Raw genomic sequence first — 22,770 nt, 5'->3', positions numbered from 1 at the left:
ACACTAGATCGCGTGTTTTCACAGAAGAAGATAATACAAAGAGTGGAACTAAACCCTGTCTACTAAGAGAGCCTGTTGCTTCTGCTGCTGGAGCTGTTCTTGACCTGGTGGCTAGATTTCATCTATTTAAGCCCATTTCTTGTATCTTGAAAATGAGTGTGGTGCTAATCTCAGAGTAGTTTTTCCAGAGGTGGACAGGTGTCAGTTCTTCTGTATATTCAGAGTAGAGTATAACAGGTACATCTTTATGAAACCTTTTTAGTTTTTTCTCATTGAAATGCACAAAGACTGCGTGACAACGTAAACTGAACATTCTATGCCTTAGGCTTCTATTATCTAGCTGTGGTAAAATATACCAGACTGTCACATTTTGTTAATTTTGTGTGCGTGTAGTTGTTGCGTAGGCAAGCTTGTCACAAGTTGCTCTGAACTATTGTACTCTTCGTGCCAACAGAAATCTTCTTCCTCCAACAGTATAGCTAACTATAGATTAATTGCTTATCTGCATGGGTTAATTCCTATTCTTCCACTGTAAAATACTTTTGTACACTGATTTCTTCTCTTAGCTTGCTAAAATCTTTTCTCAAAGCTGTATTTGTCTAATTGTGACTGCTTATAGTCAAATGGACAATTTTCAGCAAAATTGATATACTATGCTGGCCTTTAATTATGTAGACAAATGCGAAAGAGAAATAGCAACACTTCATTGTATGGTACTGTTGTTCCCTATTACACTTGCATACTTGTAACCTACTGTGAACTGATGTATTTTGAATTTCAGAGACAGAACTGAACTTTGAAAACCAGATTTTTCCCATCAGATTTTTTAATTTTGTTACACAAATTTCAAACTACATTTTAATGTTACAAATAAAATTATCTTATCATTAAATGACTTAAAATTGTATTATATTAATATTTTTGTGAACATTAGTTTGTTTGAATTGCTAATAAAGCAATTATAAGAGTCACTGACTCACCAAAAGGAAACATAAGTGTGACATTCATCTTTCATTGTTGTACATTGACAATATCTGTTAGAGAAAAGTATATGTAGTACATAGATAGGCAGATAGATGTATTAATAGATGTTCCTTTTTGTTCAATAGAATCATAATGAGGAGATCCTGAAGGATACAGAATATGTCATAAATACAAAACCTAGCTCATCATGTATACAAAGTAACGCAGATACCATGTCTTACTTTGAACATTATTCATTTTGCACGGTTGTTGACTAATGAAGTATTATGGAAATATGTAAATTTAGAAGGTTTAATATGTTTAAACACACACAGCAGCTGTGCCACAGATAAATGTTTGTGGACTCAAAGGCATGCACTTCAATGATTAGAGAGCAGTTAGCTCAAAACTTTGTCAATCTGTACCTTAGTGTTTTATGTGTGTTGATATTACTTATTTGATAATGGATTGCAGAGGAAGATCTTATTGAGAATAGTGATGTGCTGATGCAAGCTGTTGGCTTGCTGGTATCAAGACAACAAACAAGAAGTCGATTTGACATACCTGTCAAGAGAGAGCTCTATAGGTCAGTAACCCACAGCTCAGTGTAATTATCTGTTTCACATGAAATATCCAGCATATTAATACATAAATTTAAGTTATAACAAAGACAATACTCTATACATGTTGAAACTGATTTTCTTTGTTGGATTTAAATTGTAATTGGAGACATTACTGTTCATGCAATCTACACAAAACTTATCAATGTCCTTTTAAATTCCTGGAACACTGATCTCATGGTTTAACAACAATATCAATTGGGATAGATTGCTACTCCCCACATAAAAAAGGCATTGAGTGGGAGATGGACACATGTGAAAGCTTATTAAGCTATTGGATAAGTATTCATCAGATCCAGAAAAATGCATACACATGCATACAAGTGCATCTTACACACACATGGCCACTGTCATCACTAGATGCTGAGGTAAGAGCCTCAGTGCTTAGTGGCAGCAGTCTCCATATGTGTGTGATTAGTGCACATGTATAATTCTGATTAAGGTCCTTGTACAGCAGATTAGTCTACTTTTAAGTGTGCCTGTTTACCAATCAGTGCCTCCTCTGTGTGGCAAATAGCAGTCTAACCTAATTCATATTGCTGTTATTCCATCCTGGGTTTTCCATTGTTAATCTTATGGTTTATGTTTGTAAGATCAAGTAATTTTTTATTTACAAATTGCAAAGAAAAATAGAATGCACCTTTTTGATTATGAAAAATGATTACATTATTGTACTTTAATCAGTGAAGTAATATATTAAGAGTTTGTATGGTATGTGATAGATTTCTTTGCAGAACACTGAAAATATTCATTTAACATGTAGTCAATATGTCAGAGATGGGACTGTGGTATGATAATTAATCATGTTTATTCAGTGTTTGCACAAAATATAATTACACTCACCTACAGATAGCTGCTGGGAAGTACCTGTTAATGTGTATTTCATACCATTATTTACATCCTCTTTTGTACTCCTCTCTCAAAGAGAATGCACAAAAGTGATTGCCTGCCTTTGTACACAACCTGTTCTTTTCTGTTTTGTTCCCCAGTTCTTCCAGAGATATCCGATGGTCTCAGACTATCAAATATTGGTTCTTCACTTGTACTAAACAGCATTTTTTTTTTTTTTAAAGTAGCTTTCTTCTCAGTGACTCCTGTGTGTCTCCTTAATGTTCTTATTCTAAATAAATTGGACCCCTACAATAGCAGCCTGTTTGTACCATCTGATAGTGTAAATCCTCTGTTTCCTCAGGATTTTATGAATTTTGTTATAAAACCAAAATGGGCTATTATGATGATATTTGCAATACATTTACTGAGGATGTGAAGGATAGTAAATTTAAACGTTGTCCACAACTCCTTTATGCATGTTGCAGTTTGTGTGTTAGTGAATGCTTGTCCTCTCTGGCAGACTTAATAACCATTCTTGGCCATTTACACTACTGGCCATTAAAATTGCTACACCACGAAGATGACGTGCTACAGACAGGAAGAAGATGCTGTGATATGTAAATGATTAGCTTTTCAGAGTATTCACACAAGGTTGACGCCGGTGGTGACACCTACAACGTGTTGACATGACGAAAGTTTCCAACCGATTTATCATACACAAACAGCAGTTGACCGGCGTTACCTGGTGAAACGTTGTTGTGATGCCTCGTGTAAGGAGGAGAAATGCGTACCATCACGTTTCCGACTTTGATAAAGGTCGGATTGAAGCCTATCGCGATTGTGGTTTATCGTATCGCGACATTGCTGCTCGCGTTGGTCGAGATCCAATGACTGTTAGCAGAATATGGAATCGGTGGGTTCAGGAGGGTAATACGGAACGCAGTGCTGAATCCCAATAGCCTCGTATCACTAGCAGTCGAGATAACAGGCATCTTAGCCGCATGGCTGTAGCAGATCGTGCAGCCACGTCTCAATCCCTGAGTCAATAGATGGGGACGTTTGCAAGACAACAACCAACTGCAGGAACAGTTCAACGATGTTTGCAGCAGCATGGACTATCGGCTCAAAGATCATGGCTGTGGATACCCTTGATGCTGCATCACAGACAGGAGAACCTGTGATGGAGTACTCAATGACGAACTTGGGTGCACGAATGGCAAAACATCTTTCCCCCCCCCCCCCCCCCCCCCCCCCCGGATGAATCCAGGTTCTGTTTACAGCATCATGATGGTCACATCCGTGTTTGGTGACATCGCAGTGAACGCACATTGAAAACGTGTATTCGTCATTGCCATACTGGCATATCACTCGGTGTAACGGTATGGGGTGCCATTGGTTACGCGTCTCGGTCATCTCTTGTTCGCATTGACGGCACTTTGAGCAGTGGACGTTGCATTTCAGATGTGTTACGACCTGTGGCTCTACCCTTCATTCGATCCCTGCGAAACCCTACATTTCAGCAGGATAATGCACGACCACATGTTGCAGGTCCTGTATGGGCCTTTCTGGGTACAGAAAATGTTCGACTGCTGCCCTGGCCAGCACATTCTCCAGATCTATCACCAACTGAATACGTCTGGTCAAGGGTGGCCGAGCAACTTGCTCATCACAATATGCCACACACTACTGTTGATGAACTGTGGTTTCGTGTTGAAGCTGCATGGGCAGCTGTACCTGTACAACCATCCAAGCTCTGTTTGACTCAATGTCCAGGCATATCAAGGCCACTATTACTGCCAGAGGTAGTTGTTCTCGGTACTGATTTCTCAGGATCTATGCACCCAAATTGCATGAAAATGTAATCACATGTCAGTTATAGTGTAATATATTTGTCCAATGAATACCCGTTTATCATCTACATTTCTTTTTGGTATAGCAATTTTAATGGCCAGTAGTGTATATATAAATAAAGACAGACAACCACTCACTTCTAAAGCCAGCTGATGTGTGGCACATAGAGACACGCAGCAGAAAACAGTGTTTACACTAGGGGGGGGGGGGGGGGGGGGGTTACAGCAAGTTCAGGTGATTTGTTGTCAGCAGTCTAAAACATTTCTGTTGCATAAGTTTTATTGAGGAAAAGCAAGTAAATATTTACAAAGTTTTATACAAGTTACAGAATTTACTGAAATACATCATTTATGCTAAGGCAAAGGAGTTCTTTTCACATTTCCATTTGGAGCCAAACAAGGAAAACTGTCAACAATATCACAATAATAATATTACATTCTATAAAGAAAATACAGATGTTGATACTGTAGTAGATATAGTTGGTCTCTTCTAGTGATGTGTTGTTTAATGTTCAGTGTGGTTTGACTCATTGAAATCAACTATGTACGAGTGTGTCTATTGTTTGCAGTGTTCTAAAACTACCTCCTCGTTCTGAATCTGAACCAGTCTTTGAAATTGCTGTGGTTGTTGATCCAGTGTCTCGCGGAGCCCAAAAAGTGGGCCCAATCCTCTCCATCCTCTATGAAGTCCTGAACTGCAATATTAAGGTGTACCTTAATTGTGTTGAGAAGAACAGTGATATGCCACTCAAAAGGTTAGTATTGATCATTAAGTTTCACACAATGTTAATTAATACTTTATCGAAGAAAATGAAGAATCTAAAATGTTACAACTACTAAAGGATAAAGAAAACTGCTTTCACAGCATCATCTTGACAGATACTCAATAGGTAAGTCATGCAAACTGTCAGAACCTGTACATTCTGTCTGATAAGGGTATAAATTTACAGATGACTTGACTATAAAACTGAAATGACCTGAGGTAAAAAAGAAGACGTGACAAAACTTAAATTAACAGTAAAATAATGATTTTTTTGATAACATGTTTGGAATAACAGTGATCGAAATTCAATTATAGTGAAAAAACCAGTCTTGATTGCAAAATAGAAGGTAATTTATTTGTGGTGGCAGAATACAACCTATATAGATCATTTTCAGACCATAAGGCATCCCCTTCAGTGATCCGTGGAGGTGCTGAGATGAGCCGAATGGTATTCCAGAAGGCACAATTGTCAATTCACTCATAATTTATAATTGTACCTTGTGGTATACAGCTAGGCTCCACTCAGCATCCCTGAGGATCACTGAAAGAGATGCCTCATAATCTTTATACACTGAAATTATTTTCTGTCTTGTGATAAAGATTGAGTTTTTCATTATAACAATAAAATATCCTTTGTAATTTACATTGTGTATTTCTGTCAGGATTTCTCTATACTTCCCATCTTTTTTACAAAGGGAATAACACAGGAAGACGTTGATAGGTGGTAGTGGTGGTGGTGGTGGTGGTGGTGGTGTTGCATTGCACAGGATATGTGCAGCAGCAGCCCCTAAATTATCTTTTTAAGATAGTTTAAATGTTCATGTGGCCATCACATAGTGGTTGTGGCTTGCCACCATCACTTTATATAACATGAAAGCTGTGTTGTGGTATTAGGTGTTGTCGTGCTGGAAAGAAGTTTTGGTCAAGAACATGAGATGTTAGCAGATATTTTGTACATTCTATCACCTCAGGATAACTGTATGATATGCCGCTCCATAATACACGGTTATTCATTTGTATGGAACTAATAAAAAACCCATTAGGAAAGGTGCTTTCACCTGTGGACTTGCTGGTCATCTGCATCTAGATATAAATGGAGTGCATCACTAAACTTCACATGCTACCAATGCTACCAATTTTGCCGTACAGTACTCTCTAACATGACCCTAGTCCAGTGTTTGCTGGTTATTTTCAGTAAAGGGAAGCAGTTATAAAGACTATGTACACATAATCACCATTGAAACATCTGACTGTTTTACAGCTGATATGAAACAGTTCATTATCCACTGCCTTGTTTGTGCAGTTGTTACATTTGGCTGTGAGACAATGTCACAAAATGTTTTGTATGTCCAAATCAGCTTTGCATAGGCTCATAGTGCAGCATTTGTAGAAATGTGAGCCCATGTACTACTTTTGTGTACAAGTCTAGGTTTAAGGAATATTCCAGTTTCAAACCAGTTTTATCAATGGCAGATCCACACCACAAGCCACCTTTATATACCCTTGATGCGCACTTTCTGCTGCTGCATAATGCATGGCAGGATATCCTCAATAAATTGTAAAATATCAATCCCCAAAATTAAACTTTTTCTGCACTGTGTCCCAATGTCAAATGTATAGACCTTTGTTTTTGCTGAAGCTACCATAATGAGGGGATTATCTGGATATGTTGCAAGAATGGCTCTTTCCCCAATTAGAAGTTGAACCTGCAAAAATTTTGGTAACAAGATGGAGTCCTTCTCTTTGGCATCTTTTTGTGTCAGTGTGGTTGATCATCAAAATTCCTGACCTTTAGGTTAGTCATAACAACCAGTAGTACAAAGCTCTTTCCCATTGTCCTCCATGTTCACCTAGTCTCATGCCATGTGATCTTTTCCACTGGAGCTTTATAAAAGATCGCACCTACCTTGTGGCACTACCTAATGATTTGCCAGAGTTGACACAGAATTGAGGAGACTATTACTATTAATCAAAGTGTGAGAAGAATTGTATTTCAGGTTGGATGTGTGAGGTATAACTGAAGGCACACATAATGAATGTTTGTAAGAAAATCTAGGTTAGTTTACCTTCAATTTGATGTAAAATTTGTAGTAAATGCCTAACTTAAACTGGTATAATAAACCATTCAGACTGGGACATTGTGGACATCCTGCACATCAACAGGCAGAACCAACCAACCAACCTATTTCCATAAAATATACTAACAACAAATTATGGTTATTGATAATTATGGGAATTACCTCTAGATTACTTTATATGTGTGTAGCTGCTGTGTTTAACCGCATACTTAAAACAAAACATTTATATAACTTTAGACAGACCACTATTGGCTATCTGTATACTGGCAAAGTCAAGGTCTACCTAATACAAATATTGTAACAATAAAATTAATCAATTATTGGTGATATAATGTAAATATATAGATAAAAAAATCTACTTACCAAGTGGCGGCAGGAGAAAAAGCACACAAGAAGGTTTAACTTTTACAAGCTTTCAGAGCCAGTGGCTCCTCCTCCTGGCAGAAGAGTTGAATGAGAAGGAAGAGGGGCTAAGGAAAGGACTGGAGAGGTTTAGGAAAATGGATACAGTTCAGAAAAGTCGCCTTCTGGGTGACTTTTCTGAATTGTACCCCTTTTCCTAAATATCTCCAGTTTTCCTTCACCCCTCTTCCTTCCCATTCAACTCTTCCTCCAGAAGAAAGAGCCACTGTCTACGGAAGATTGTAAAATTTAAACCTTTTTGTATGTGTGTTCTCCTGCTACCGCTTGGCGAGTAGATTTTTTTATCTAATACAAATATTGAAATTTCTCTCAGTCGAAATATTCTGATAAATTGTAGGAGTGGCTAATGAGAAATTCTTTTACTTTGTTTTTGAAGATTAGGGGTTTTCTTATTTCATACCTGCTGCCCACAGACAGAACTTGGCCTGGAATGTAAAAATCCATTTTGAATCGCAGAGAGTGATGCATAGTCTACATGAAAATTATATATAGTTCTAGTATTTTGGCTGTGAATTGCATAGTTAATCCTAAATTCAGTCACTAACCACAAGTATGGTGATGAGTGTGTATGTTTACTGGCACCTAAGGTCCCTCCCCCAGGGTCTCGTTGCTCTTTGGTGGGTTCGTGCTTGACTATCACAGGGCCCCAGCCTTTGCATCATCTTTTCCCTTGCGTCATCTTTTCCCTTCCATGCTGCATGTCTATCCTCTTCCTATTCTTTTTGCCCTCACATGGGGAACATGTCTGGGATGTTTTTGGGAATGTTCTGAATTTTCCATAGCCAGCATCAGAACAGTCTCTCACTGTTTTTCATTCTTTTCTTCTTTCTTTGTTCCCCTTCTCCTATCCTTCCTCCGCTTCGACATTTGAGGTTCCTCTTTCTCTTCTTCCTCCTTGTGCGCTCCTGAGATTTGGTCCATGCATCTGACACGTAACAGGTGACTGGGTAATGGATAATTCCCAGTCCCGTGTTGACAGGTAGGTTTCGGACACACACTCTACAGGTCAGGCCCAAGGAGGGGTGATTACCTGATCTGCTAACTTCCCAAAGTGCTGATTGGTCCCTCTGTCAGACACTCGGGAGGTGTGACCTGAGGTGTGAACAATCACCTAAAATGAGTGCACCACCCTCTAAGGGGGTGTCCTCAGTTGGAAGGAGTGTCCTATTGGAAACTCTGGCAGTTGTGGGGGGTTCTTGCAATGAGCTAGTCATCATCTTCAGTCAACATATACTAAACATATATGGAATGAGGCTCACGATTCAAAGAACCTTCCAACTGTACCACGGTTCCTAATGGTTTCACATACTGAAGACGGTCAGTACTTTGCTACAGTAAATCTGTTTATTATTCAGAAAGGTTCCCAGTCCTGCAATTGCTGGCCCTGTGAAATCCTGCTCTTGTTTATGCAATGGCACTTTGCTTTTGGAGACACTTCTGATTCTCAAGCACGACTGCTCGAAGCTTCACTCCTCCATGGCTATCCTGTTTGTGTCAAGGCCCATCGAATGCTGAATTCTTCCTGTGGTGTTATTTACACTAGGTCGCTCAATGGTCTTACCGAGGCAGAAATTCAAATGTGCCTCGCTGATCAGTGTGTCATTGAGTCCATTGGGTGATGAAAAAGGTAAATGCATCCTTAGTGCCCACACACACTCTTTTACTCACTTTTGATTGGATGGTGCTTCCATCAAATATCAAAGCAGGGTGTGAAGTTATCACAGTCCAACTGTACAATCTGAACCCAGTGCGCTGCTACCAGTATCATCATTACAAATACACTTGAATGCCTTATCGATTCCTGGCCAGATGTATAATCTGTGGTAGGGATGCTCAAGGGGTGATGGTCCACCTCCTTTTCCCCACTGTATCAATTGCAGTGGCAACCATGTAGCCTCCTACTGTGGTTGTCCCAAGTATCTTGATGAGTAGACCGTCCAGGAGATCCAGGTGAAGGAGAAAGTGCCTTATCCTGTCACTCGCAAGTTGTTGGCTAGTCGGAAACCCTGCATTCTTCCACTCCTCACTTACAGTATTGTTCGTGCTACATCTCGCTCCATGAAGGACTAGGTACGCAGACATGTGACCACAAATTGAGCACAGTGGTTGTAAAATCACCCAGTGGCATGGTAGCATCCCTGTCTCCTCCTCCAGCTGTGCAACAAGCCACCAAACTTTCGCCTCACAGGGCAAAGTCACCTGCTACCCAATGGGTTGGCTGAGAAGTACAGAAGGAATACTCCTGTAAGACTTTTTGTGTCCCTCCAGCCAAAAAACATCTGAGTCTTCCTCTGCGAAATGAAAAGGCTTCAAGAAATGGAAAACAGGCAAACAGATTTCTCCTCTGCCAACTCGGAGGGCCTCTTTGACGGTGTCATCAGGTGATGCCCTCAACTGGCTGATCTCCATGTGTCTGGTGTGCACTGCCACCTGTTTTTCTTTTCTGGACTAGACAGACAGATAGACTGACAGACAGAGTGTGAATGCTGACACCTCTGTGGCTCTCATGGAGAGGATCCTTCAGCCTCTGTGCCCTGTAACAGTGAGTCTTTGAAGGCTGACACTTGGCAGCCGCTGAGGTGACACATCTCCATATTTTCCCTCCTCCTCTTTCTTGGTCATGACTCTCCTCTAATGGATCTGTTAGTCTTAGTTCCAACAAAGAAGAATTATGGATCCTCTTGAAATTGCAGCATCTGCTTGCTCTCAGCCTCCAGGATACAAAATTGCATCCTCATGATTGCTTAGAACTTCCGCATTTCTTTCTGGTCTGCTCTGACCTTCCACTTGTGGACGCCATTCCAATGTGTGTGGGAGTCGTGCTGCTCATCCGGGATGACGTTCATAGTCAAACCATCTCCCTGACTACTGGGTTTTAAGCTGTTGCAGTCCACATTTTCCTTCCTCACTTCACTTTTTCCCTTTATACCATTTACATACCCCTTTTATTCGGTGTCACCAGGGCAGACTTTCTCTAGCTTATGGGCAACTCCCCTCATCCCTTTCAGCTGCTCTGCGACTTAAATGCACATGTCTTCTTTGGGGTTCTCCCAGAACCTGTCAGAGAGGTGCCCTCTTGACAGACCTTGTCCTAACACGGGAACACTCACGTTCCTTACATTCTCCACGCACACTGATTCCCATTTGCGCCTTTCGCCCTGCACTACCCAGCTTGGCAGTCAGCTTGAGGGGTTCATTCGCTCTGACACATACTCAAGTGACCGTTTCCCTTGTGCTACCCATTTGCTGACTTCTACCCCACTTCTGTGCACACCCAAATGGCAGCTTTCTAAGGCTGACTGGGGGCTTCACTCCTCCTTGGCAAGCTTTGACAAACAACATTTCCCCAGTTGTGATGAACAGGTAGAATGTATTACAACAAATGTTATCCTTACTGCCACAGAACATTCTATTCTGCTCCTCAGCCATGTCCCGGTCCATTGGTGGACTGAGGTGTGCCACAATGCAATTCGCACATGGAGATGGGTGATCTCCGCATTTTTAAGTCGACCTAAGATGGCAAACTGCATTCATTATAAACAGTTGCATGTACAGTGCCGTCACATTCTTCAGGATAGCAGAAAAGCTAGCTGGATTTCATGAATTACGTTTTTTAAGCGTTCCACTTCATCTTCTGTCATATGGGCCAAACTGGTGGCTCTCTGGGGCCAAGGTCCATTCTCCAATTTCTTGCCTGACCATAGCGGATTATGTCATAGTGGACCCTGTTGGTATCTCCAATACCTTGGGCCGCCATTTTGCAGAGATTTTGAGCTCCTCCCATTATAACTCTGCTTCCTCCATCAGAAACGAGTGGAGGAGACTCGGGCGATACCCTTCTCTTCTCAGAAATGCTGCCTTTACTTAGAGGGACCTAGATTGTACTCTCACTTCATCCCAATGCTCCATGACCGGACAATGTTCACATTCAGATTTTACAGAACCTTTCTCTTGCGGGCAAGCACTTTCTCTTTCATACATACAATTACATTTGGGCAGAGGGCATGTTTCCCAGACACGGGTGTGAAGCCACTGTCACACACACACCTAACCCCAGTAAGGACTAACACCTTCCTTCTGGTTACCACCCCATTTTTCTCCCCATCTGTGTTTGCAAGGTGATGGAATGTACAATTCATGCCCATCTGGTATGGTGGCTTGAGACTCGCAATTTACTAGCCACTGCACAGTGTGGATTTTGAGACACCTTTCTGCAGTGTCTTGAAAGGAGGATATAAGATGAACATCAACAAAAGCAAAACGAGGATAATGGAATGTAGTCGAATTAAGTCGGGTGATGCTGAGGGAATTAGATTAGGAAATGAGACACTTAAAGTAGTAAAGGAGTTTTGCTATTTGGGGAGCAAAATAACTGATGATGGTCGAAGTAGAGAGGATATAAAATGTAGACTGGCAATGGCAAGGAAGGCGTTTCTGAAGAAAAGAAATTTGTGAACATCGAGTATAGATTTAAGTGTCAGGAAGTCATTTCTGAAAGTATTTTTATGGAGTGTAGCCATTTATGGAAGTGAAACATGGATGATAAATAGTTTGGCCAAGAAGAGAATAGAAGCTTTCAAAATGTGGTGCTACAGAAGAATGCTGAAGATTAGATGGGTAGATCACATAACTAATGAGAAAGTATTGAATAGGATTGGGGAGAAGAGAAGTTTGTGGCACAACTTGACTAGAAGAAGGGATCGGTTGGTAGGACATGTTCTGAGGCATCAAGGGATCACCAATTTAGTATTGGAGGGCAGCGTGGAGGGTAAAAACTGTAGGGAGAGACCAAGAGATGACTACACTAAGCAGATTCAGAAGGATGTAGGTTGCAGTAGGTACTGGGAGATGAAGAAGCTTGCACAGGATAGTGGTGTGGAGAGCTGCATCAAACGAGTCTCAGGACTGAAGACAACAACAATAACAACAACAACAACATCTGCAGTTGATCATCTCATCACTTTGTCAACCAATGTCATGAATGGTTTTCTGTGGAAATACCAGTCTGTGGCCATGTTTTTTTTATTTGGAGAAAACCTAAGACACTTACTGGAGAACTGGTATCCTCCATTCTCTCTATATGTGGGGCTTTCGTTGCTGCCTACCCCATTTTCTTCAGGAATTTTTAAAAGACCAAGTTTCCAAGGTACGTCTGGGTTCTGCTTTGTCACACAACTGTAGACGAACAATGTGCCCTAGGGTTCCATTTACATCTACATCTACATCTACATCTACATCCATACTCCGCAAGCCACCTGACGGTGTGTGGCGGAGGGTACCCTGAGTACCTCTATCGGTTCTCCCTTCTATTCCAGTCTCGTATTGTACGTGGAAAGGATTGTCGGTATGCTTGTGTGTGGGCTCTAATCTCTCTGATTTTATCCTCATGGTCTCTTCACGAGATATACGTAGGAGGGAGCAATATACTGCTTGACTCTTCGGTGAAGGTATGTTCCCGAAACTTTAACAAAAGCCCGTACCGAGCTACTGAGCGTCTCTCCTGCAGAGTCTTCCACTGGAGTTTATCTATCATCTCCGTAACGCTTTCGCGATTACTAAATGATCCTGTAACGAAGCGCGCTGATCTTCGTTGGATCTTCTCTGTCTCTTCTATCAACCGTATCTGGTGCGGATCCCACACTGCTGAGCAGTATTCAAGCAGTGGGTGAAGAAGCGTACTGTAACCTACTTCCTTTGTTGTCAGATTGCATTTCCTTAGGATTCTTCCAATGAATCTCAGTCTGGCATCTGCTTTACCGACGATCAACTTTATATGACATTCCATTTTAATTCACTCCTAATGCGTACTCCCAGATAATTTATGGAATTAACTGCTTCCAGTTGCTGACCTGCTATTTTGTAGCTAAATGATAAGGGACCTATCTTTCTATGTATTCGCATCACAATACACTTGTCTACATTGAGATTCAATTGCCATTCCGTGCACCATGTGTCAATTCGCTGCAGATCCTCCTGCATTTCAGTACAATTTTCCATTGTTGAAACCTCTCGATACACCACAGCATCATCTGCAAAAAGCCTCAGTGAACTTCTGATGTCATCCACCAGGTCATTTATGTATATTGTGAATAGCAACGGTCCTATGACACTCCCCTGTGGCACACCTGAAATCACTCTTACTTCGGAAGACTTCTCTCCATTGAGAATGACATGCTGCGTTCTGTTATCTAGGAACTCCTCAATCCAATCACACAATTGATCTGATAGTCCGTATGCTCTTACTTTGTTCATTAAACGACTGTGGGGAACTGTGTCAAACGCCTTGCGGAAGTCAAGAAACACGGCATCTACCTGTGAACCCATGTCTAAGGTCTTCTGAGTCTTGTGGACGAATAGCGCGAGCTGGGTTTCACACGACCATCTTTTTCGAAACCCATGCTGATTCCTACAGAGTAGATTTCTAGTCTCCACAAAAGACATTATACTCGAACATAATACGTGTTCCAAAATTCTACAACTGATCGACATTAGAGATATAGGTCTATAGTTCTGCACATCTGTTCGATGTCCCTTCTTGAAAATGGGTATGACCTGTGCCCTTTTCCAATCCTTTGGAACGCTTCGCTCTTCTAGAGACCTACGGTACACCGCTGCAAGAAGGGGGGCCAAGTTCCTTCGCGTAGTCTGTACTTCGCGTAGTCTGTACTTCGCGTAGTCTGTACTTCGCGTAGTCTGTACTTCGCGTAGTCTGTACTTCGCGTAGTCTGTACTTCGCGTAGTCTGTACTTCGCGTAGTCTGTACTTCGCGTAGTCTGTACTTCGCGTAGTCTGTACTTCGCGTAGTCTGTACTTCGCGTAGTCTGTACTTCGCGTAGTCTGTACTTCGCGTAGTCTGTACTTCGCGTAGTCTGTACTTCGCGTAGTCTGTACTTCGCGTAGTCTGTACTTCGCGTAGTCTGTACTTCGCGTAGTCTGTACTTCGCGTAGTCTGTACTTCGCGTAGTCTGTACTTCGCGTAGTCTGTACTTCGCGTAGTCTGTACTTCGCGTACACCCTGAGTGTCGTCGTCTTTGCTATCACCATTAACCCTGTTAAGACCTGTCTCCCGGCTCCCTTTATGTTGACGATTTTGTCGTCTATTGCAGTTCTCCATGGACTTGACTCCTTGTGCGGTGTCTTCAGCATTGTCTCGATCATCTTCTCTTGAGAACGTCAACAATGGCTTTTGCTTATCCACTGACAAAAATGGTTTGTAAGGATTTCTGGCAGCACAATTGGTTTCTTCCACCATCTTTACATCTTGAACCTGTTGCTCTTCCCCTCTTTGAAACTATGAAATTCCTGGGGCTCATGCTCGATTGAAAACTTCCTTGGTCCTCCTGCATGTCATACTTGTCCGCCCACCATAAGCAATTCCTGTGTCCTACATGTCCTCAGCAGTGCTTCCTCGGGAACTGACCGGATCACTCTCCTCCGTTTGTAACGGTCCTTTGTCCATTCAAAACTAGACAATGGGTGTTTCATTTATGCATCTGCACATCTGTCGATCTGTCCATCTCAATACAATCCACCGCATTTACTTTTTATCTATTCAATGTGACAAAAGACCTCCATTGTCTCTCTGGTGTATTTTATGGACTTTTCTCCAAGTCATCGTTTTTAGCTGTCTTTCCTTCCGTTGATTGCGCTTAACATGTAGTCATTTTTAACCTCTGTTTTGTCTTCGTGTTCTAGCATTTTTACATGGTTGTGTATGTCTCTAGTTGTTTTTCTGTGCTACAACAAAACAAAACAAATCCTAAGGCCCCTAATGAGGCTGTGAAGCAAGAAGTTTGGTTGTCAACTTTCCACTTTGTTCTTATTACATGATTCTGTAGAGTAAATACTTTTCACTGTAACTGCAGTGCTCTAGAATGTTACAAGAGGACAATATTGGGTGAAAGTATGCTAGCGATCCTGTCTGTAGGTTGATACAACTGAGTGAGTTTTCCAAGTGAAAAGTGGGCAGGATGGAACTTTTTGGGAACATTATCCACATGGTTGCAACACTTCAGTTTATCATTGATCTGGAAGCCCAGTTTATGCTCACTAATCTCTATTTCTTGTAGTTTTGTTTTTGTTTGAAAAAGGTCCAACAACTCAAATGCAGTAATACAGATAAAGGATACAAATTCAGCTATTGTGGGTCAGAATAATCAGTTTTTGACAATTTAATTGGATAGATAAAACAATCTACTCACCAATCAGCAGCTGGAGGAAGAGTGTGCACGCACAAGCGCACGCGCGCACCCACACACCCACACACGCGCCCACCCACACACGCGCCCACCCGCGCACGCGCGCCTTATGCAAGCTTTTGAAGGGGAAGGGCTGGAGAGATTGAGAAAAAGGGGTAGAGTTCGGAAAAGTCATCCAGAATCCTAGGTCAGAGACGGTATGAGGAGGAAAGACTGATTGTTGGAGACCGTATGGGATGAGATTTGTAAAACTCAGAGCTTAAAGGTGGAAGACAGAGTATTATGCAAGACAAGAGATTACTGCTGAAACATTCTGCATGAGTTAATAAGTGTGAAAAGCTAGTGCGTTGTATGTAACAGAGATGGGAGGGGGGTTGGCGAAAAAGAGAGAGGTCAGGAAATGAATGTTGTAGAAAATAAATGGAGTGAAGAAAGGAGTGGTCACTGTGAAAAAACGCTGAGATGGAAGAAATTAATGTAAATTAAGGCCAGGTGGGTGGTGAGAACCAAGAATGTGTTTTAATGCTAGTTCTTACCTGTGGAGTTCTTAGAAACCGGAGAAAAAGATGTCTGGGGGAAGAATCCAGATGGCGAATGTGGTGAAACTGGCACTGAGGTCAGGACTGTCATATTGTAGAACATGCCCTGCAACAGGATATTGTGTGTTGCCGGTATACACACTCTGCCTGTGCTGATCCATCTGAATTGACAACTGAGTGGTAGTCAATCCGATGTAAAAGGCTGTGCAGTGTTGACCTAACAGCTGGTATATGACAAGTGTCGCTTCACACGGAGCTCTCCATTTGATAGTATGTGTTTTACAATTTACAGGGCTGGTGTGGGTGGTGGTAGGAGGTTGGATAGGGCAAGTCTTGCAGTGGGGACAGTCACAGGGGTAGGAGCCATAGAGTAAGGATATGGATGAAGGAGCAGCATGGGGTCTGACAAAGATATTGCAGAGATTGGGAGGGAGACGAAAAGCTATTCTAGGTGTGGTGGGCAAAATCTGAAACAGAATGGATCTCATTTCAGGGCTTGATTTTAGAAAGCCATGGTCTTGTCAAAGTAGTTGATTAATACATTAAAGGCCAGGATAATACTGAGTGACAAGTGGTGTGCTCCAAAGTTGTTTTCTGGACAGAGCAGCAGTACTAGGATTGCATGTGATGGCCCGGAAAACCTACTTTTGAACTTGGCTAATGGGGTACTTATGTCCAGTGAATACTACGGTGAGAATGTATTGATGAAAAGAGTCTGCATGGGAGGGAATGTTTGATATGGACAGGATGGCAACTGTCAGAATGTAAGTACTGTTGTTTGTCAGTAGGTTTAATATGGACAGAGGTGCGTAGCTGGCCTTCAGTGAGGATGAGGTCAACATGATGGAAAGTGGCATGTGAAATTTTATTGGAAGAAGGCATTTAGAGATTCCAGGAATTATAACAGGTCAGTCTCACCAAGAGTCTATGTGACAAAGACGTCATCAGTGTTTCTAAACCAAACTAAGGACTGAAGGGTTATGGATCCCAACAAAGCCCTCTCCAAGTGACCCATGAAAAGATTGTCACAGGAAGGAGCCATCCTGGTTCTTATGGCCGTACCCCTGATCTGTTTGTATGTGTCCCCCCTCAAAGGTGAAGTAATTGTTGGGAAGTATAAAGTTTATTAAGTGAATGGGAAGGATGTCATAGGTTTGGAATCAGTTGGATGCTGACTGAGGAAATGTTCAGCAGCAGACAGACAATGTACATGGGGGATGTTGGTATGGAAGAAAATGGCATCAACAGTGACAAGCAAGGTGTATGGTAGGAGAGGGACGGGCACGGATTTCAGATGACCTTGGAAATGGTTGGTATCGTTGATGTAGGAGGGAAGTCTTTGTACTATGGGTTGCAGGTGTTGATCAAGTAAGGCAGATGTATGTTCGATGGGTGCTTTGAAGCCAGCAACTATAGAACGGCCAGGTTGATTGGTTCAGTGGATCTTAGGAAGAACGTGAAAGCTGGGGATGCTTGGTTTGGGTGGGGTGAGAAATTCTATGGATTGAGGTGTTGTTGTTCTGAGGGGTCTGAGGTTTTTAGGAGGGACTGTAGGTCAGTTTGAATCACAAGGATGGGATCTTGATAGCAGATACTGTATGTAGATGTATCATACAACTGGCGTAGATCTTCACTAACATACTTGTACTCCTGTCAGTCAAGTACCACAGTGGTAGATTCTTTGTCTGCTGGGAGCACAACGATGGGCATAAGCAGGGGGTCTATTCTGGCAACACTCAATATCCTGTTACAGAGCATGCTCTACAACATGACAGTTGTGACCTCAGTGCCTGTTTCATCACACATGCCATTTGGATTCTTCCCCCAGATTCCAGTTTCTCAAAACTCAGTGGGTGGGAACTAGCGCAACAACATGTGCTTGGTTCTCACCACCCACTTGGCCTTAATTTATGTTAATTCCTTCCGTCTCAGTGTTTCTTCATGGTAACTTCTTCACTCCATTTTAGTTTTTCACATCTTTCATTTTCTGACCTGTCTATTTTTCACCGTTGCCCCTCCCACCCCTGTTACATACAATGCACTTAGCTTTTCACTCTTATTAAGTTGTGCACAATGTTTTAACAATAATCTCTGTCTTGCATATTGCCCTGTCTTCCACTTTTCAGCTCTCAGGTTTTTTACCCCTCCGCCTTCCACTTCAACTCTTCTGCCAGAAGGAGGAGCCTCTGGCTCCCTTACCTTGCACAAGTTAAATTTATTTTTGTGTGTTTTTCTCTTGCTGCCGCTTGGTGAGTAGATTATTTTATCTGTCCAATTTTTTATGTATGTGCAATGGCACAATGAGTATTTGTAAGAGTGAGATTTAAGCTGCTGCCTGTGAACCACTTGTAAGCATTTTCCGCTGTTACTTATCTATATCTGGTGCATGTGTTTGGCCCTTTTATCAATATACATGTGTTATCAGTAAACATCACAGTTTTTTGGAAAATTATTTAATGCCCCAGATAATCATTCATGAAGACCCAGAACAAGAGTGGGCCAAGCACTGAAGCTTCTTTACACCATATTTAATGTTTTCCCATGAATTCAGTTTTGTTCATGTTGCATCATTTGCTTGTATGGGACTGTGTTTTCTTTTGATAATACTCCACCCATCAAGGGGAAGGCCTTTATTGACTAATTGTTTATATGGTCAGGCAGAGAAATGCCTAATGGTCTTCTCAGTATCCATATTTTGGCGAGGTGTAATGAGTACTCAGCACTTCTTGGTGTGGGCCAACACTCTCTACTATATAAAGCAACTGGCCTCACCATTGTGTGATATATCTTTAATTTTAGGTAGATAGGCTTCTAATTATTCCAAGAACATCAATGATATCTCTGAATCGCATCCAGGTAGCTTTGATTCTTTCTCATACGTCCTCATTCACATAGCTGTCACTCTGTAGTTGGGAACCTAGGTACCAAAGTGTATCCACCTTGGTGACAGGAGCTGTTTTAATAATGTTCAATTTCAGGAGATGGAATCATTTTGAGGTATCAGTCTTGTGGATGTTCAAACAGAGGCCAAATCTTTGCAGACACTCATAGCATGAGTTGACTTGAGTTTAAAGTTCCTTCCAGGTATGTGCCACAAGCACTGCATCATCAGCTCATTGTGGTACCCATTATAGTATGAGAGCAACAGAGATGGAGTTGATTGAGCTGTGATGAACACCAACTGTCATATGAAAGCTGCTAGACCTGTAGCACAGTGCAGCTGGCTCCTGGTGCTATTCTACAGCATTGTTATCCAGTTTGTTAGTTTCTGAAACTTGTGATCATGAAGATCATATCAAATCATCTGATATAGTTCTCAAATGAACGCTGTGTCAAGGTCAAAATGACAAAATGTGCTGACCGCCTTTTCTTGCAGGATGTCTTTCAGCTGGAGTGCGGCAAAAATTGCGTTTTTCATGCCACATTCCTTTACAAACCCATATTGGTTTACTGAGATCTGATTATGGTCCACAGCCTGTTGTCAAGGTTACACTTGAATATATTTAAAGTATGGGAGAGGAGCTGTATTGGATGGTAGTTCCTAACATCCAGCAGTGTCACCCTTGCCCTTAGAAACAGATGCTGTGGTGCTAAATGACCGATCTGTGGCTGTAGTAACTGATTAGACTTGAATTCTGCCACCCAGGGGATCGCTTTGTCATTAGGTCTCTTAGTTCTCCATGTCTGCAAGAAGGTTGTCTGGCCCTGGAGCCTTTCCATTCTTCATGTTACAAATAACAGCTTTGACTACTTCTGCCGTGATACGTGGAACTGAACCAATTGTGATATTCCCTTTTGGTATTGGTGGGTGAGGAAGTTCAGTATTAGATATCTCACTGAAATACCCTCACCAACATCCCAGAATCCTCTTGATGTCATGGAACAGCTGACTATTCTTATCTTTTTCACACCTGTAGTGTTCTACATCCAGACCTGCTCTACATAGTTCTCAGGTCAGTCAGTAGATGATTTTGTCTCCTTGTTGTTAGCCAGTTGTATAAATGTTGGTGGTGATTTGCTTCGGCCTCTGCAATGACTACCGTATTTACTCGAATCCAAGCCGCACTTTTTTCCGGTTTTTGTAATCCAAAAAACCGCCTGCAGCTTAGAATCGAGTGCAAAGCAAGCAGAAGTTCTGAAAAATGTTGGTGGGTGCCGCCACAACTAACTTCTGCCGTCGAATATATGTAGCGCTACACAGGCATGCTTTGTAGGCACAAAGATAAATACTGGCACCAAAACCTCTGCGCCAGTAAATAAATTTAAATTAAAAAAAAAGGGGGGGGGGGTGGAAGACGAGCTTTTTTCCTCTGCCTCGAGTTTTGACCACTGCATTTTGGTACATTATCCAGCGAAGTAAATACAAATTCCGTGTTGTTCGTCTTCGAATGTAGCAGCATTTCAATGTACTACGAAAATCCGACTGGCAAGACTGTTTGGGATGTTCGTCAATATGGCCAACTCTACATTGTGAATTTTTTTCCTACTCGTGAGAAGAGATGGTTGCTAATAGGAACTTTTATGAACTGTGAATCACATGTAGTAATCTCTTCGCCATAAGAATAACACAAATATAAACATTTTACCATGTATTGTTTCATGTTTGCTGTTATCTCATTTAAATCCTGTCTTCCTAATAAACTACGAAACTAGAGTGAGACAACATCAAACGCGGATGAATATACGTATCATGTTATGTTTATATTCGTATTATTCTTATGCCTAATAGTGATGAAGTCAGAAATGAAGCACGGGAATTGAGTAGATTTTTAAATCTAAGAAGACTCTAATTTCTGTGCAGAATGTAATGAACTAAAGAGGCGCCTGCAAAGATTTTCAAACGGAGAAAAGTTTTTGCTAAACTTTTGTTCAGAACATCATCTGTCATAGGCAGTCTATTGTTTGGTTCTTGTTGATCATTATCAAAGAAAGCAGTAGTTTAAGTAACAACAAATAGCAATCTCTTGCCATTGTTCGCTAATGACGTCTCCTCTCTCTCTTTTTTTTTTTAATTGTAAGTGGCGGTAGCGTGCACAAAGCAAGCCATGCTGCGAGCGGCGACAGGCCGTAAACACGCACTATCAGAATGCAACAAACAATGCATGACACAGTACAGTAATGCATCTTCAGCTTAGAGTGACGTAAACATCTTATCAGATCAAAGAAAAATAAGCAATCAATTCAAACCAGACGAAGCACGTGAAAAAGGAAGGGTACCTGCATAAATGTGGACAGAGTGCCTGATGCATAGCAATGGCTACCTGGTAAACCTTAACTGCTAAGCTTAAGACTTGAACCAAACTACTGTAGCTGTATCGTCATTCATTCGACCTATATTGTGTCTCATATTACAATAGACCAACTTTGTTTCGATTTGGATTTGGAGATGGCCTAAAACTTTTCTCTCCCCTTGAATTTCGAGTCTCAAATTTCAGGTGCGGCTTAGATTCGGGAAATTTTTTTTTCCTTGACTTCGAGTCTCATTTTTCAGGTGCGGCTTAGATTCGAGTGCAGCTTAGATTCGGGTAAATATGGTATTTTCGTCTCCTCCTTGGTGATAATTCTGAAGATTCTTCTCACTCTGGGAAATTTGTAACTGTTTGAAAGCTGCTTTTTTGTGTGGACTTTTCCTTTTACTTCGTGTCTCCACAACTATGTCTGTCTGTCACTTCTTTGTGTACCTGGCAGCATCACATCAAGCTCAGCTTAAGCTACGCTAGTACACAGTTATTAAACAGTGGCAAAATTCAATCAGTATAAGCAGAATAAATGGGAGTGTAAACAGGTCTTCGTCATTGCATGTCACAACACCATTCCAGAATGTGTCTCTAGCTGTCTCATTGCATCCTATCTGTGGGATGTATGGAGAAGAGATGTGACTTCGATTAGTTGGGGGTCAGTGACTACAAATGTGAGAGTATGTATGTACAACTGATATTTTGTTGTGGAGTTTTTCATTCACTACAACAGCAACTCCTTGGGTGTTAGTTGTTCCATGATAGATCAATTTATACCCTTCCCAAGCATATCCGCTTTTCTGTTCTTTTCATTGTCTCTCTTGTAGGCAGGCTACATTGACTTGAGATTTAGGATTTCTGCCATCTCACGAATGTGGATTGACAAAGTTCCAATGTTCCAAGCAGAAATGTGTAATAATTTATTTTGGGTTGAGTCCTTTAGCCAACATCATTTGCGGATGATCTCATGTTGACCAGGTGAGACCATTGCACATTGCTTCTGGGGGATGACCTGATATTTTCCAGTAATGTAACTTGGGCGAGTGACCCATGAGTTGTGACAATAATTGCTCGACCGACCTGTCACCAACCATTGTATATCTTACGCCAGGTTTAAATTAGGCCACTCACTATGTGGAGTAAGACGCTTTTTGTAGGTGCTTCTCTGGAGTACAGAGTACGGGTTTGCCCGTGCCACCACTGGTGCCTTACCAAAGTCCACCTTCTCTGCTGCAGGTGCCTTAAGAAGTGGTTTATCTTCCTCCCGC

At 41.6% G+C, this 22,770-nt stretch overlaps 1 protein-coding gene across 1 annotated transcript in view; it reads left to right on the top strand.

The window, feature by feature from the left end:
• LOC126336843 (UDP-glucose:glycoprotein glucosyltransferase) overlaps window positions 1-22,770 on the top strand; it is a 129,774-nt gene that overhangs the window by 86,480 nt on the left and 20,524 nt on the right. The window contains exons 15-16 of the mRNA XM_050000926.1: window positions 1,438-1,549; window positions 4,834-5,019. Coding sequence (XP_049856883.1) covers window positions 1,438-1,549; window positions 4,834-5,019 — 298 coding nt within the window. The remainder of the gene's footprint in view (window positions 1-1,437; window positions 1,550-4,833; window positions 5,020-22,770) is intronic.

This window comes from Schistocerca gregaria, chromosome 2 (assembly GCF_023897955.1).
Source record: "Schistocerca gregaria isolate iqSchGreg1 chromosome 2, iqSchGreg1.2, whole genome shotgun sequence".
NCBI classification, from domain to species: Eukaryota; Metazoa; Arthropoda; class Insecta; order Orthoptera; family Acrididae; genus Schistocerca; species Schistocerca gregaria.
This window is presented reverse-complemented; position numbering and strand designations above follow the sequence as displayed.